This window comes from Lactuca serriola, chromosome 5, assembly GCF_051521515.1.
Source record: "Lactuca serriola cultivar US96UC23 chromosome 5, Lser_US96UC23_V15, whole genome shotgun sequence".
Taxonomy (NCBI): Eukaryota; Viridiplantae; Streptophyta; class Magnoliopsida; order Asterales; family Asteraceae; genus Lactuca; species Lactuca serriola.
Window position 1 is genome coordinate 20481225 of NC_136412.1, and position 15168 is coordinate 20496392.

Here is a 15168-nt window from a genome sequence, read left to right on the forward strand (position 1 = left end):
TTGAAACTGAACCCAAGCCAAGTCAACCCCCTGTCGGTTCTAGCCAAGTTAGCACAAAATACATGTGGCTACAATGCTCAAACTTTTCCAACAAACTAATCATTCTCAAACTTTCTTGAATATTTTCGGTATTTCTCGAACATTTTCAGATTTTTTTGAACATTCTCGACTCTCTCCATTTGGATATCTAAGTTATCTAAAGTATCAGGGCCATACAATTCTCAACTCATCAAAAACATAGATGTACATGATCATGTTTTAAAACCCATAAGTATCTTAAAACATTTCATAATTGATTGGAAAAAATTTAAGGTGATAGACAGATAGTATCTATTTAATGAATTTTAATGAAAAGCTAAAGTGATCGATGATAGGCACCTTAACTATTATTTTGTTTGTAACATTAACATCTAGCTTTGGGTTAAGTAAAGAAGAAAAAAGGAAAAGGAAATATGTAGAGAAAAGAAAAGGAAAAGAAAATATGTAGAGAAAAAAGAAAAGGAGGGAAAAAAATTTATTTTTGACAACTAAATGCAACGTTTTGTCCTGTTTTAAGTCTGTTCTAAAATGATAGAGCTCTCAAGCCCCTTATCCAACCATCTTCCACACATTCAAATCCCAATATACCTCCTCAGCTTTCTCTTCCCAGTCATCTACAGATGACATAATCACAACCTCCAAGCTTGGAGTTCTGATCACTATTCATCAATGGCTTCCACTTCGCTACTACCCAAATCCATTCCACCAATTTTCACAAACCCCACTTCAATTTCCTCCACTCGATTCGGTACTCTTCCTTTTCTAAGCAATCCAGCAGATCGTCAACCACATTGTCCAGTACGAACAGCAACTGTTCGAGCAAATGCAAAAAAGAAAAACGAGTGGCTGGACCCATTCGATACAGGTGAGGACCCGGACATGGAGTATGGATCGCAGTATTCTGAGGGTAAGCAATCCGAGGACCCAAGACCACCCGAGAATCCAGACAACCCGTATGGGTTTCTCAAGTTTCCACCAGGGTTCATGCCAGAAGTTATGTCGTTAGGGTTGAAAATAAGGGGTGATGTTAGGAGATGCTGTGTTGTGATTTCTGGTGGGGTTTATGAAAACCTGTTGTTTTTCCCAACCATCCAACTGATTAAGGATCGATACCCTGGTGTTCAGGTGGATGTCCTGAGCTCGGCCAGAGGGAAACAAGCTTTTGAGCTGAACAAAAATGTGAGATGGGCGGATGTTTTTGATCCAGAAGATGATTTCCCTGAGCCTGCAGAATACCTTGATTTACTCGGACTACTCAAGGTTAGATTGGCAAAATGGTGATTTAACAAATAATTTTTACGAGTGATTATATATGTTGTGGTAGTTTTGCAGAATAGGTACTATGATATGATGCTTTCAACGAAACTAGCAGGTTTAGGACATGCGTCGTTTCTGTTCATGTCAGCAGCTACGGAGCGGGTGAGTTACATATATCCAAATGTGAATTCCGCAGGAGCTGGATTACTTCTATCCCAAACATTCACACCAGATCACTTGAATCTCTCCGAGGCTGGATATAACATGTCAGTTGCTTGCTTACCAAACTTAAATTGTAGTATTTTACAACCCAACAATGATATATGATTAATTGATTATAGGATAAAGGATTTATTTAATTTTGTTATCCAACAGGTACCATCAGATGACTGATTGGTTAGCGAGGCCAGGGAGGAGTGTACCGAGGCAAATAATTCCACCACTTAAAGTATCCATTTCCAGAAAGCTGAAGGACGTAGTGGCTGACAAATACAATAAAATTGGTGTTGAGAAAGGGAAATATATTGTCATACACGGGATACAATCCGATTCAAAAGCCTCTATGCAATCGAGGGGGGATGCCGATAGCTTACTACCCTTAAATATATGGGCCCAGATAACAAATTCAATCAGGTCATCAGAGTGTCAGCATAATTTTTTTTTTTTTTTTTTTTTTTTTTTTAATATATATATATATGTGATGGTTTCTTGTTTGATCTGTAATGTTGTTATATATATTATAGGGGAGTCAAACCGGTCTATGTCATCCCTCATGAGAAAGAAAGAGAGAATGTGGAGGAAATTGTAGGAGATGATGCCAATATAATATTCATCACCACACCAGGACAGGTTTCAATTTCTCTCTCCACCCTTTTGACTTAATACTTAATACACACTAAATTCAGGACAAGATGTAGGAGTTGTTTCTATTTGATTTAATGGATTGTGTCACACTAAATCTTTTTTTTTTTTTTTTTTTTTTTATCCAAACAACATTTTAGGCCTAAATGCAAGAAATAACAACATACTTTCATTTACTATAGCTGACTACTCTCATTTCTTTGTATAACAGATTGTATTTGAACTTTTTTCTTATCCAAAATACAGCCTTTTAGTTTGATTTTTTTTCTTCGTATTAAGACAATATATTTTGAAAAATATATCCAATTATAACACTAAAAATTGCTTTGTATTTAGAAGACATTACTATAAATAATTAGGTAGATTTTTCAAAGTACAGTGTTGTAATAGGAAATATGAATGCAAGATGCTATTTCTTGCAGTTGGCTGCTTTTATTAATGACTCTGCTGGGGTTATATCTACAAACACAGCAGCAATACAACTAGCAGTCGCACGTGAAAAACCCTGGTGAGTTTCTCCATTAAAAAAAAAGTCAACTTTATGATGAATCAAAGAACAATAATGGTAATGAGTTACTACTGGTCAAACTTTTTTGACTTTAAATCTGTTGCAGTGTGGCATTGTTTGGGTCTGAAGAGAAAGCAAAACTGTTTCTTCCAAACATAAAAGACAATAAATGCATTGTAGCTTCATCAAAGACGGGGAAGTTGGTAGATATTGACACTAATGCTGTCAAAAATGCAGCCCAGATATTTGAGATGCCACTCGCTATTGCCTAGAATCAACAGCATACTTTTTCTTTTGTTTAAATACTTCTGTCATTTAACTGTATATTTGATATCAAAATTTGTTGCTACAATTGCATATATAGCATCTGTTTTCTCATATGTGTAGTGACTAAATTTACATGTTCATTCTTAGTTTTTATGAGAGGGGCAGATGCAAAAGAATAGAACACATACTTTGATTTGTTTGTTTAATATAGGGTCAAATGCAAAAAATGACAATGTACCTTTCATTCATTTGTGTATTATGTATCCTATTTTCATTTCTTCTTACTTTAGCTTTGTACTTTGAAAAAACAAACCAATCATAGCAATGTCATATCCATATACAAAGCAATTATCATAGCTATAATTGGGTACCATTTTTAATGCCATAATTGAATAGATTCTCAAAGTATGGTGTCTTAATAAGATAAAAAAAAAAAAAAGCAATGTGGCAGATTTCTCCAAGTACAATTCCTTAATAAGAAAATAATGAAAGTACAATGCTATAAGAGAAAAAGCTAAAAATAGAAAGTCACGAACATACATTCCTTTTTATTGCATTTAGATTTTAGTCCTTATGAAATATAAACCTCTAACAAATTCAACTTCATAAAGATAAGTACTACTTCCTTGACCATACCAGAGTCTCATTTTGAAAAAAGAAAAGGAGAAAGGCATGAATTTCTCTAAGTTGCATTCATGAGTCAAAACTTAAACAGTTAAACACTAGAGAAAGTTTATTTAATGCATACAACACCATCAAAATCGGAGGACAATGAAAAACAAAACATGAATCTATCTGGAATAACAAATTTGAATCCGTGTTCTTGAAATCAGTCAGAAAACTGAAAGGTGTTGACCGGTCAAAATTCAAGAAAGTGGGTTGGCACGAGAAGCTGGATCCTCCTTTGATTCAACATGGATCATGAAAATGTAGCCTAAAACCCAGAGGAAGATATACAAGAAGGGAACCCATGGTATGCAAGCTACAAGGCTCATAATGCTACCTACATACTGAGGATCATTTATTGTCCCAAAAGGGAATTCAGTGACCCAAGGTATATTCTTCCCAAAGCGTACACCATAGTAAGTGCCTGACTCACCAAGCAACTGATATACCCTGTAATTAATTCATCATCCGAAAAAAGACCTTAGAATCCGAGTAATCAGTTGATGTTTCAAATATTAAATTAAATGATAACACAGTTGCACTTGGATGAATCATGAACCATGAATCATGAATCAATGTTAAACTTTGTTATGAAAAGAATCACATTCACACTCATGTTTGTCTTACAATGAACACATTGCTTATGCACACAAACGTTATTGTAGAAGTCTTATAATCATCAATTGTAGAGCGTCGATAAGATCTTAGCAAACCCTAAACTAAACCTAAGTTGCAATTTCATTACCAATAAAGTCAAAAATCATCCCAAAACTTCACCCTAACTGCTATTTCGTATTAGCTAGAGGTTCAGAGCATAAGTGTACCGACCTGAAGTTAAGAAACTGGCCGAGTAAGAAGAGGGGCCAGAAGTAGAGAGGAGGAGGCCATGAGAAGGTTGAAACGGAGAAGAGCGACGCGAACTGAACCAGCTTGAGAAAATGAGAAACCATAGCCATGATTTTGGAAGGGTCTCGACCTTTTCCGCAGAGATTCACCCATGTTTGTGGGTGATTCCATAGCCAATAGTAGAACGGAAAGGGCACCATAACTCCGAAGCATGCCAATATCCCCATCCCCTAAAATCGAGTTGCTCTCAACTGAGCGTTTCAACTTTGAATATCGTTTTGCAGTTTGCAATGCAAAACCCCTTTTATATCTTGCGATAATGATATAACAAACTCTGTTTATTTGAGTCACTAAATTCATTTTTTTTAATCCTAAATTATTTGAAATTATTCATATTTTACTTATTAACTAAATGTGAACAAAATTAAAGTTTGTTATCTTTTCAAGCCATATTTTATTTTTATATGTCTAAATATTATTAAGAATGAGCACAAACTAAATATGAAGGTCACAAAAATAAGGATGTTATAGCAATCGTGTGATATACTTTTAAGTTACAAATACAATAGAAGTGACTTTAATCACATAGAAATTAAACAAACAAAGATTGTGGTGGTTTTAGACATATACTTAGGACAGACAATGGTTTTCAATCCAAATGGTGCAAGTTGTTGTAGATTGTGCGAGGAAGAGAGAACATATGATAAAGAAGTGTGAAGATAATGTAATGTTAACTTTGAATGAGGTTTTTCTCTTTACAAGCACACAAGTTTTGATTAAAGAGTGTTGATGCATAAGTTCAATGTTGTGGAGTAGTACATGAGTAGTCTAGGTGCTAGTTGCCTTTATATTATTTGTGCATTTTGCCTAGTTTTCACTGTTTTTACTTTCAACTTGTTTTGACGATACTTTTCTTCATAGTTATTACTTGATCTACTTTTTCTATTTGTATGTTAGTTCTATATGTACATGCTCACTATGCTCCTTTTGATTTTCAGTCTACTTTTCGTTTTATTGCTCTTATATGTGTCCTTTTGCCTTTGTGGAACTCTACTGATTTATTTCTTCTTTGTGGGTTGGTATTTCACTCATACGTAAATAAAGAAACTCTAGTTAAAAGTTTATCTCATTGACTAGGATTAAAGTAATGAACTAAAACATGGTTATGTGATATGCATTATGTTCTGTAATATTCCTTACAAACACAACATAAAACAAATCATAGTGACTGAAATCAAAATTATTAATCAAAGTAATTGCTACCAATAAGAAAAATAAAATAAGGGGTGATTTAAAAAAGGATAATGACTTGAAAGGGTAACAAACTTTCAATTAGTTCATATTTAGTCATTGAACTTTTTTTCGTGCTTGATTTACCCATGAATTATTTAAAATGTGAATAATTTCAAATAATTTCGGGGTGAATCACACACGAAAAAAAATCAGTGACTAAATGTGAACCAAGTGGAAAGTTTGTTACCTTCTTTTCCTAAAAAAATTCTAAAAAATTTATTACCTAAGCTTTCCCCCCAAGCAACCCTAAGCTTTTCTTTTCCCCTCAAATAACCTTAAGCTTCTTAGAACTCCTAGAAAAGCTCCAAGTAACAACCAAAAATACGACCCAAATTTTTTTGTTTTAATAATAATAATAATAAAAATCTTGTACCGATCGTCACATCATAAAAACCATGTGTTAATATCTCAACTCATAATAAGATGTCATGAACATTTGTATCAAATCAAACTATGAATCAACAAACTCCCAGGAATAAGACTGAAGCTGTGGTGTGTGCAATGCCATCATCCCGAGCTCTTCTCTTTACTTGCGGAAGTACCTGAAACCAAAACTGAAACTGTAAGCACAAAGCTTAGTGAGCTCCCCCAAACTACCACATACCATACAATAACATATAACACATACTGGGCCCTTGCCCACTACATCAGACCGAAGTTCGGAAACTGCATCGGATCGAAGTCCGAAACTATCCAGGGCCTTGCCCTCTGCATCGGACCGAAGCCCGGAAACTGCATCGAATCGAAGTCAGGAACTGACTGGGACCGCATCCCCTGCATCGGACCGAAGTCCGGAACTGACTACATCGGACCGAAGTCCGAAACTAACCAGGGCCTTGCCCTCTACATCGGACCGAAGTCCGGAAACTGACATATCATAGCATATCATAAACATATCAACTAGCACATAACTGCATACTGCATCAGACCGTAGCTCGGAACACCCAACACATAAATCCTGTCTGTGCCACGAAGGCATCAAACATACTAACTACTGCATCAGACCGAAGTCCGGAAACTACTGCTAACTAAACGGGTGTGGCCGTAGACCCGTTCCTACTGGAAGGAAACTCACCTCGTAATCTAGCTGCTGGAGGAACTGCTCCGGAATCTGTCTGCTGCTGCTCCGGTTTCACCCCGGCTACAATTTCCATAAGTACCATCAATCAAACACTGATAATAACACTGAGGGTACAATAACTATCTTACCCCTGGCCAAAGTCAACCTTTCGATCAAAGTCAACATTCAGTTGACCTGACTCGTCGAGTTGGGTCACCAACTCGTCGAGTCGTTACTCTCACTTTATGCTTCTACTCGCTACTACTCGTCGAGTTTTGGCACAAACTCGGCGAGTTCCTCTTTGTTACTAACACTCCGACAATCTGCATCCGACTCGCCGAGTTATATGAACAACTCGTCGAGTTCTCCTTCATCAGATGAACACACTAGCTGTGACTCGCCGAGTTATATGAACAACTCGTCGAGTCTGTTCTTGAGGCATGAAGATTGTCTTGGACTCGCCGAGTCAGGGCATTGACTCGCCGAGTTCTTCCACGAATGAGTTTAACCCTCTAGCTTACCGAGTCCTTCTCTCACTCACTGGTTCCACTCGGCATAACTCGAAACGGGGAAAACAGGGGACTCGCGACTCGACTCACCGAGTCTGAAGAACGACTCGCCGAGTCGCATGCATGCAAACACTATATACTCGATTCTGCTTGAAACCAGTCCATTCCATTCATAGATCTGGGTTCTTGGGGCTTGATTAACACGTAAAGTTTCCAAGTTTACGTGTAAATAACATCAAATGAAGGTTTTAGGGTTCAAAACACACTATAAGAGTAGATCTAGAGCTTTCATGCAAAATGGCTCCATAAAGGTACTAGATCTAAGCTTCTGGAACTCAAACCTAGCTAGATCCGAAGTCTATTCATCACAATGAGTCCTCTAAACTATTACCAAGCCAAGAAATGGTTCAAGAATAGCTTTAATGGCTTTCCAAAGGGAATTAAAGCATGAAAACAGAAAAGTGATGAGTTATACCTCACTATTCTCTGAAATACCACAAAGATCCTGGATCCCCTTCTTCTCCTCTTGATCTACCTTCCTTCTTCTCTCAAAATCTTCAAAGAAACCCACCAAATCACACAAAATGCTAAAAGGGTTCTAAGGTTTCAAGTATGGTGCTCTGAGGGGTGATAAGGGCTGACTTGAGGCCCCAAAAGTTGTTTAAATAGGGTGCAAACCCTTGAAATTAGGGTTTCATCCGGACTGGCGGACTTGCCGAGTCCGGAATATGGACTCGTCGAGTTGCCAACTTACACGTGCTCAAAGTCCCGACTCAACTCGACGAGTCTGGCTACTAACTCGTCGAGTTCCTTCCGAAAACTTGAAAAAATAATTATTTAAATAACATACCAGAATTTGGGGGTTACACTCCATAAACCCCTCTAGAACTGTCCCCTCTCCTAGGGAGGTTCTAGAATCAGTCAATGTTCAACTTTTGGACATTGACACTTTTAGTCATTCTATTTTTAATTAATCCAATTAATTCCAGTTAGTTTCTTATTAATTCTTAATTAAATAATATAATTTCTAATTAATATTTTTTTTTCAAAACATATTAATGAATTATTTATTTTGATTTCTAATTAATTTATTAATTATATAATAAATTAACAAATCATCATTTCTTTCTAAAAAACGTTCCAGTCAATTACTAGGTTTGAGGGCAACCCGAAAAGACTTTGCTAATAATTTAAGTTTATAATAATCTAGTTAATAGCTTAGACACCTAACCCAACAAACACTTTCATTAGCTGATCCTCACGTCGTGACCAACTCATGGCCACATTGTGGTAAACAAACTCAACCCCTTCCCACTCAGTCACGATTCAACTTAGCCAACTCAACTCAATCTCGATCCAAACCATCGTCACGTCGTGATGTATAGGTCATCAAGTCATGACGAAATCAGTCTAAGTTGATTAAGGAAAACCCCAGTTGTCACGTCGTGACAACATGGATGTCACATCATGAAAACTGGTTATCTTAGCTTAATGGATTTAACCATTTTCCATCGATTCCATGAGCTCCAAAGCTCATATCTGATTCTTCCCAAGATCTTAATGGATAAAGTTTCCAACTTTATCCATCAAGAAATCCCTCTAAGCCAATATCTTAAGTCTAAGGTCCCTAATGGAAACTCTAATGCATTGAATCAACCATTAAGCACTTAATTCATAAAGTCTTCAATTCAAAATTTCTAGAAGGGTTTTAGGGACCTAATGATCCCTAAAAATATAAACTTTATGGACATGCATGCCCCATGCATGTCCTTTCCCAAACCTAGGTCAAAAGATGCAATATAACAAAAAAAATTCATTCAAGGTCCCCAAATCACAACCACATCCTAGATCTATGAGATATAAAGCTCTTGGGACTCAGAGGGGTCTTAAAGTTGCAAACTTTATCTTTTGTACTCATCCCATCTTCGCAAGTGGGTCAAGATATGGCATAAAACTTAGATCTAAGAGGCATACGACAAAAAGATGAGAGTTTGCGAACTTACAAAAAGTCCAGAAGCCACATACAACGATGATGAGGGATTGCTTGGAGGATCTAGGCACCAAAACTTCTTCTCCTTCCTTCAAAACCACCAAAGCTTGCAAAAATGAGCTCAAAAGCTTCAAGAGAGCTAGGGTTTGACAAAAGGGTCGTTTGAAGGTGATGGATGATGAGGGTGAAGGAAACCATAGCCCCTCACTTCCTTTAAATAGGGTCTAAGTCTAAAATTAGGTTTTTACATCTTAGTAGGTGTCACGTCGTGGCCCATAGAGTGTCACGTCGTGGCACATAAATGATTCATCCCGAAGAATGCGGTCATGTCACGACATGACAGTGCTTCCTTCACGTCGTGACCCTCCCAAAACTCATATTTACTTTACATTTTCATACCTCAAGGATCCGAATGTTACACACTTTTTCTTTCTACAGATGCCAACGACGCTCTGACCACCAAACGCAACCAGCTGTGGATATGGTTTGTGATTCCATAGCCGTCGTCAATGATTTTTTTTTTTCCGACGACACCATTGGGGGGTGGAAGTGGGAAGGGATAAGGGCTAGGGTTCGACTACCTGGTAGAGATGTATTAACTTTAACTCGGACGATAGGTAGGGTGGGGGTGTAGGAGACCAGAGATTGTTTTCAGGGAGGAGGAAACACAAATACGAGAAAGGTTAAAAGAAGAGTGTGGGGGTGGCTTCTAATTAGGGGTGGGGTAAGTTTATTTAATGTTTTAATTTATATAATAATTAAAATTGAATTATAAAAGAAATTAAAAATAACATTAAGAGTAAAAATGTAAAATAATCGGTGAAATAAGAGGAAACAATACAGGGAAATTAGAAATCACACATTACCACCAAACCAGATAGACCATTTGTGTAATTTACCCTTTTTATTGTTTGGTCCATCGTTATTGACCCGATGATTCCTCATTTGTTAACTATATCGGATCATAGAAGTAAACGGAAGGGTTTATTTGCTTCGCACGAAAAAGGCAGTGGGAAAGAAACCAGAGGGTTTAGGCCGTGGAGGGGAAATCAGAAATGGGAAGCCAGGCGAATCATGGAGGATTTAGGGCAAAAATGGAGCACTACCTTTACAGTGGTGAAAAGAAGCATGTCGCGGCCGGCATGGCCATCATCGGCGTCCTCTTTGGCGTTCCATGGTACCTCATGAACCGAGGTACTCTCTCTATCCATCAATTCGTCGTTACTGGTCACTTAGATTGCATCTTTTTAATCTCAACATTAGGGTTTTTATTCACGCTTTGATTGATTGCATCTAGGATCAGTCGATTTATCTTTTCTGTTTTTGCTAGCATAAATTATACACCAAGATGCAAAAAAATGCCTCCCATGATCAGGGTTAGATATTAGTAAAGATTAGCAATAGTAAGGGTAAGGTTATTAAGGGTCATATAATGGATTTCTAATTCTAGGGCGTGTGTGGACTTCAAATTTGGAAGTGGTTATTCAATAATTGGATTTCATTGTTTGGGTATCATAAGGTTATTAAGGGTCACATAATCAGTTTGCACTTGTTACCAAAGGTGATTATTACATCTTCAAGTAGCATAAGCAACTCATACACTGCCTCATGCAAGCGTTTATTATATGTGATTATTCAGCATTATATAATGTATCCAGGCACCATCTTATTGGATTATCTGTAAGGTTAAAAGAATAGTCAAGTTAGGTTAATGTTGGGAAGAGTTTTGTTGCATGTTGTGACAAAGTGTTGTATGCATAAGGTTTTATTCTTTTCTAGACTGAATAAAGTGGTTGAGTGTGAGTAAATGAACATTTTCCCCTTATATTCCCAAAAGCAAATTTCACAATATTAATCAAGCTTTTAATGTGAGATGAGTTAGGAGGAAAAGAAAAGGCAAATATGTAAAGAGTAGGTGTCTTAATACATTAGCTCAGGTTTTTTGAGTTAACTCAATAAGTCATTATGTCTAGATCAAGTAGAAAAGAATTAGCCATGTATAGCTGTCGACATTAAGTGCTTAACCCATTAACCCCAATGATTCTAAACAAAACATCCCCTTAGTGGGACTTTAATGGGGACAAAACTTAATCCGGTATTATTATTATTATTATTTTTTTGACTTGATGCATAAAGGACAACTTAACTAAAAACTAAAAAGTCACTATAAAGTCCTAATTTTTACATATTTGCTGATTAATTTTTTTTGGAGATCTAACCGATGATGTTTGTTGTTTAATTAAAGGTACAAAACATCAATCCCATCAAGACTACTTGGAGAAAGCTGATAGAGCTCGAAATGCACGTCTACATTCTGCACCATCAAAATAAATGATAAACATATACCATGGTGTTTTCTTTTATAGAATACTCGGGCAACCTAGTACTGCTTTTGGTTTTTTTCATTATTTTGTTAAGTGAATGATTTCTTGTGTTTTGTATTTGGATTTTGAAAGATAGAAATAATTGGCAGATCAAGTTATTATATCTTTAAATTGACGACGTTTTGAAGGGGCATTTAGTTGGCAGAATGCTTTATGTCAAAAGAAGAAAGGAACTAGAACATAAATGGATGATAATTGTTAAAAAAAAAAAGGTTTATTTATATTTAAATAGTTTTGGTTCTATTGATTTTATTTATATTTAAATAGTATCTGTGTTCATATATATAATATAATGAGAGTATTTTTGGTAAGAATGGTAAAATCTAAGGTTGTCACTGAACTTAATTATGTGAGTTTGCATAATTTTAAACATCCATAAAGTAATTACAAAAAGTAAAAAGGAAATGAGGGGAGGGAAGGTTTCATTCAGATTCAACCCTTTTATCAAATAATCTCCATAGGGTGTTTTTTCATTTGCATTGAAGAAATAATAAGACTCCTGCTATCCAATGCCATTGAAGGATGTACTACAATGGCATGAGTCTTCTGTACTTGAAAAACCAGAGAAAGGAAGCAAACAAAAAGAGTCCAAAAATCCCTGTAACAAGCAGTACCCATTTAAATGCAGACTGGCTAGTAAACAACCCGATCTCAAAATTCATCCCAAAAATCCCAGCCACCACCCCAAATATCGCCACAATAAACGTCGCTGTTGTCAGCAACAACTCAAACTGTATCAGCTGGTTCCGAACATTATCCTGCAGTGCAGTGCATTTAATTTATATATCCACATTCGTCATGTTACTTTTCTTTTCAATACAAACAGTAGCATACATACCAATTGAATATTGATGAAGTCTTCAGTATCATCAATGTATTCCTTCAGCTATTACATTTACACCCACAACACCAAAAGGAAACCATCAATAAACGTTTTAACTAAATCAAAACACAAATCCACTAGACACAACCCAATATTACAACAGACAGAGTAAATTACAATTTTGGTCCCTCAGCTGCTCTATCTCAAGAGAAGAATCAGGTATACTCGCTAGGGCTAGGGCTAGGGCTAGGGGACCAAAACTGTAATATAGTTATGAGTTGATATAAATAAAGTAGAAACAAAGAAGATACCGATGTGAGCTTATTGAGAGTGCTATCAGTGACAATAAAATAAGCTTCAAGAAGCATCTCCAGCTCATCAATATTTCCAGTTGCAGTATCTGAACTCCTTATGCTATCATGCCTGCTGCTCCTTGCAAGGCTTAGATTCTTTTCAAGCCTTTTCCCATTTCCATCTCTTGGTGAAGAAACTGGAGACACAGGAGCAGAAACAGACTGCGTTCCATCTGTTGATCTGTATCCCGCCATAGATCCATCTCCACCACCACTGTAGAATAATGACTCATTTCCCCCTTTCTTTTCAGTCAAATACATTTCAGCCATATCTCCATCATCATCCATCAGTTGCTCTATTTCATCTCTTACCTATAGGAAAATAAACAATCCGGACCAAAATGAAAATTATAAAATATCAAGAAACTCAAAGACCAATCTTGTAATGTGCTCTATAAATTTTGCATGTGTAAAAAATTTAATAAAGCATGAAGAGATGGAGGATATTATAAGACCTTCTGAACCCTCCGAGTCAAAGCAACTAGTCTGCTTTTCAGTCTACGAACACGCTCCAAATTCGAAGTACTGATCTTTGATGTAAGTTCATCAAGCAACGGATATGCTTCAATTTCTAATTCTGATGCCTGATCAAATTAAACAACATTTTTTTTTATTATAAAGAAGCAAATGATGTAGGGTCAGATCGATCACAATTTAGTCATCATTAAATCCTAATAAATAGAAAGTAAGAGCAATTAAACAAAACCTGAGTGTCCAGAAATGTACAAGCAGCCTCAAGAGCAACTTCTAAAGCCTTGAACTCAAAGGGCAGATAATCGGGTGAAGGGCTTCCAAACATATCCCGAAAAGTCCTGACTCCTTTCCATCTGCTAAAATCAGAGCTTTCTGATTGCCAAACATCACCTGCATCCCCTGCAGCTTTTAACCTTCGTTGTAACTCCACCACATACTGTAACACATAACTGTCGAGTGAATTCAAAAGAAGAACTTCATCCGATGTTATAATACACCGAATCTGCTCCAAATTCACAACTATTGCCTTCTCTCTCCCAAGAATTGTTGAGGGGTACACGAATAATGGATCAAGAAGACGAAGATCACGTGCAGGAAGATCACAGCGACGCATCATGGTAAATTTGTCAACTTCAATAACTTGGGCTTCACCAGATGCAGCATCAACACGGATCCATGATCGAAGCCCTTGCCCACGCTTTTTTAGGCCCAGAACATCTACTCCTTGAAAGGGCTGCCGCCTGTAAGATGCATCTCTAGGGTTTATACCAGATGCGGGTTTTGATGGGAGGAGACGTTCTTTTAGGTCTTCCATTAGAGACCTCTAACTGCAGATACATGTATCGATATACTTAAAACAAACTTTCATAATAATCTCAATTCAATTGATTACGGTTTTTTCATATGCAAATTTGCTTTTCATTCTACCTAGTTATTTGATATGCACATTACATATTCGTGCAAAGTTCCAAATACAATATATTATTAGCTTTTTTGACACCAAACAACAAGTAGACCTCTAAATTTAGGTCCTTCCAAAAGAAACAAATTACATAAAACCTAAGACGATTCAGTCTAGTGTGATAATCTCAGAACTGGTGGGAAGTATCTGTGTTGTAATGTAGCAAAAGATGGCTATTATTGCCTAAATTTCTACAATTCTATCAATGAACTACGACAATATTTAGGTATTAAAAACTTTATGTGTTGGAATGACGATGGTCTATGGGCATTAAAGCTTCCTTTTAACAGATTATTGTTGTCTAGTCAAACATGATTATGCACCTGATTACTTCATTTGCAAATAGCAAGTCAGAAACGATCAAGAGGATTACAAACTCTACCGACAAATACTAGTGATTGTAATGTAAACATAGCACACTCCTCAGACACTATCGTTAAATTTGCACAAAATCGATTTTTTTGAGGGTTGGGCTCATCTTCCATCAACTTTACTTATTAATTCACGCGATTACAGTCTCGGGACACAATCAGTGAATTATATGAAGAATCACTTACTTCCTTCATCCGATTTCGAAGAATTAGGGTTTCACTCAACCAAAATTGAATTGCAACAGTTCAAGACGCGATCAAATAACCTGCGACAAACAACATATGGAAAATTTAGAATCAAACAATTCAATTAGAATTCGGAAGCGTATATAACCTTATAGATGCATGAATTGTCTACATCTTCGTGATGAATGAGAAATTGAGAAGTGACGAGGTGTACCGCCGTCTATGATTTGCATAAAATGCATACGACACACGTGGTTGCCGTTGCTCGGTTGGAATCTGACGCAATCAAATTTGGAGTCATATTCTTCAAGTTCGAACTC

General features: G+C 36.6%; 4 protein-coding genes across 6 annotated transcripts; 2 read left to right on the plus strand and 2 right to left on the minus strand.

Moving 5' to 3' along the window:
* Positions 1 to 565: 565 nt before the first annotated feature.
* PNSB1 (NDH-dependent cyclic electron flow 1) lies at positions 566 to 3180 on the plus strand. The gene is made up of 6 exons (XM_078999949.1): positions 566 to 1299; positions 1372 to 1562; positions 1672 to 1929; positions 2040 to 2145; positions 2580 to 2665; positions 2772 to 3180. Exons 1-6 carry the CDS (start codon positions 709 to 711, stop codon positions 2935 to 2937), a joined length of 1398 nt encoding a protein of 465 aa, XP_078856075.1. The 5' UTR covers positions 566 to 708; the 3' UTR covers positions 2938 to 3180.
* Positions 3181 to 3578: 398 nt separating this feature from the next.
* Positions 3579 to 4736, minus strand: PLMT (phospholipid N-methyltransferase). Its single transcript, XM_078999950.1, has 2 exons — positions 4427 to 4736; positions 3579 to 4048 (listed from the first exon to the last, which is right to left on the minus strand). Exons 1-2 carry the CDS (start codon positions 4669 to 4671, stop codon positions 3799 to 3801), a joined length of 495 nt encoding a protein of 164 aa, XP_078856076.1. The 5' UTR covers positions 4672 to 4736; the 3' UTR covers positions 3579 to 3798.
* A 5490-nt stretch (positions 4737 to 10226) lies between these two features.
* Positions 10227 to 11791, plus strand: LOC145052144 (uncharacterized). Its single transcript, XM_078999954.1, has 2 exons — positions 10227 to 10490; positions 11542 to 11791. The coding sequence occupies exons 1-2, from the start codon at positions 10352 to 10354 to the stop codon at positions 11625 to 11627; spliced, it is 225 nt and encodes a 74-aa protein (XP_078856080.1). The 5' UTR covers positions 10227 to 10351; the 3' UTR covers positions 11628 to 11791.
* Positions 11792 to 11997: 206 nt separating this feature from the next.
* LOC145052143 (magnesium transporter MRS2-1-like) lies at positions 11998 to 15168 on the minus strand. 3 transcript variants are annotated; one of them, XM_078999952.1, is made up of 7 exons: positions 15063 to 15168; positions 14849 to 14928; positions 13563 to 14157; positions 13312 to 13440; positions 12815 to 13168; positions 12519 to 12566; positions 11998 to 12438 (listed from the first exon to the last, which is right to left on the minus strand). In XM_078999952.1, exons 3-7 carry the CDS (start codon positions 14142 to 14144, stop codon positions 12208 to 12210), a joined length of 1344 nt encoding a protein of 447 aa, XP_078856078.1. In that variant the 5' UTR covers positions 14145 to 14157; positions 14849 to 14928; positions 15063 to 15168; the 3' UTR covers positions 11998 to 12207. The 3 variants fall into 3 exon arrangements, with proteins under 3 accessions (XP_078856078.1, XP_078856077.1, XP_078856079.1); XM_078999951.1 differs by having other exon boundaries at positions 14997 to 15145; XM_078999953.1 differs by having other exon boundaries at positions 15021 to 15139.

Coding starts and splice junctions, on each gene's coding strand:
- PNSB1 (XM_078999949.1), top strand. CDS start 709: ATGGCTTCCACTTCGCTACTACCCAAATCCATTCCACCAATTTTCACA. Junction 1,300..1,371: donor ATTTACTCGGACTACTCAAG/GTTAGATTGGCA, acceptor GTAGTTTTGCAG/AATAGGTACTATGATATGAT. Junction 1,563..1,671: donor TCCGAGGCTGGATATAACAT/GTCAGTTGCTTG, acceptor GTTATCCAACAG/GTACCATCAGATGACTGATT.
- LOC145052143 (XM_078999952.1), bottom strand. CDS start 14,144: ATGGAAGACCTAAAAGAACGTCTCCTCCCATCAAAACCCGCATCTGGT. Junction 13,169..13,311: donor TGACTCGGAGGGTTCAGAAG/GTCTTATAATAT, acceptor ATTTTCCTATAG/GTAAGAGATGAAATAGAGCA. Junction 12,567..12,814: donor CTCTCAATAAGCTCACATCG/GTATCTTCTTTG, acceptor TAAATGTAATAG/CTGAAGGAATACATTGATGA.
- LOC145052144 (XM_078999954.1), top strand. CDS start 10,352: ATGGGAAGCCAGGCGAATCATGGAGGATTTAGGGCAAAAATGGAGCAC. Junction 10,491..11,541: donor ATGGTACCTCATGAACCGAG/GTACTCTCTCTA, acceptor GTTTAATTAAAG/GTACAAAACATCAATCCCAT.
- PLMT (XM_078999950.1), bottom strand. CDS start 4,671: ATGGGGATATTGGCATGCTTCGGAGTTATGGTGCCCTTTCCGTTCTAC. Junction 4,049..4,426: donor GGCCAGTTTCTTAACTTCAG/GTCGGTACACTT, acceptor AATTAATTACAG/GGTATATCAGTTGCTTGGTG.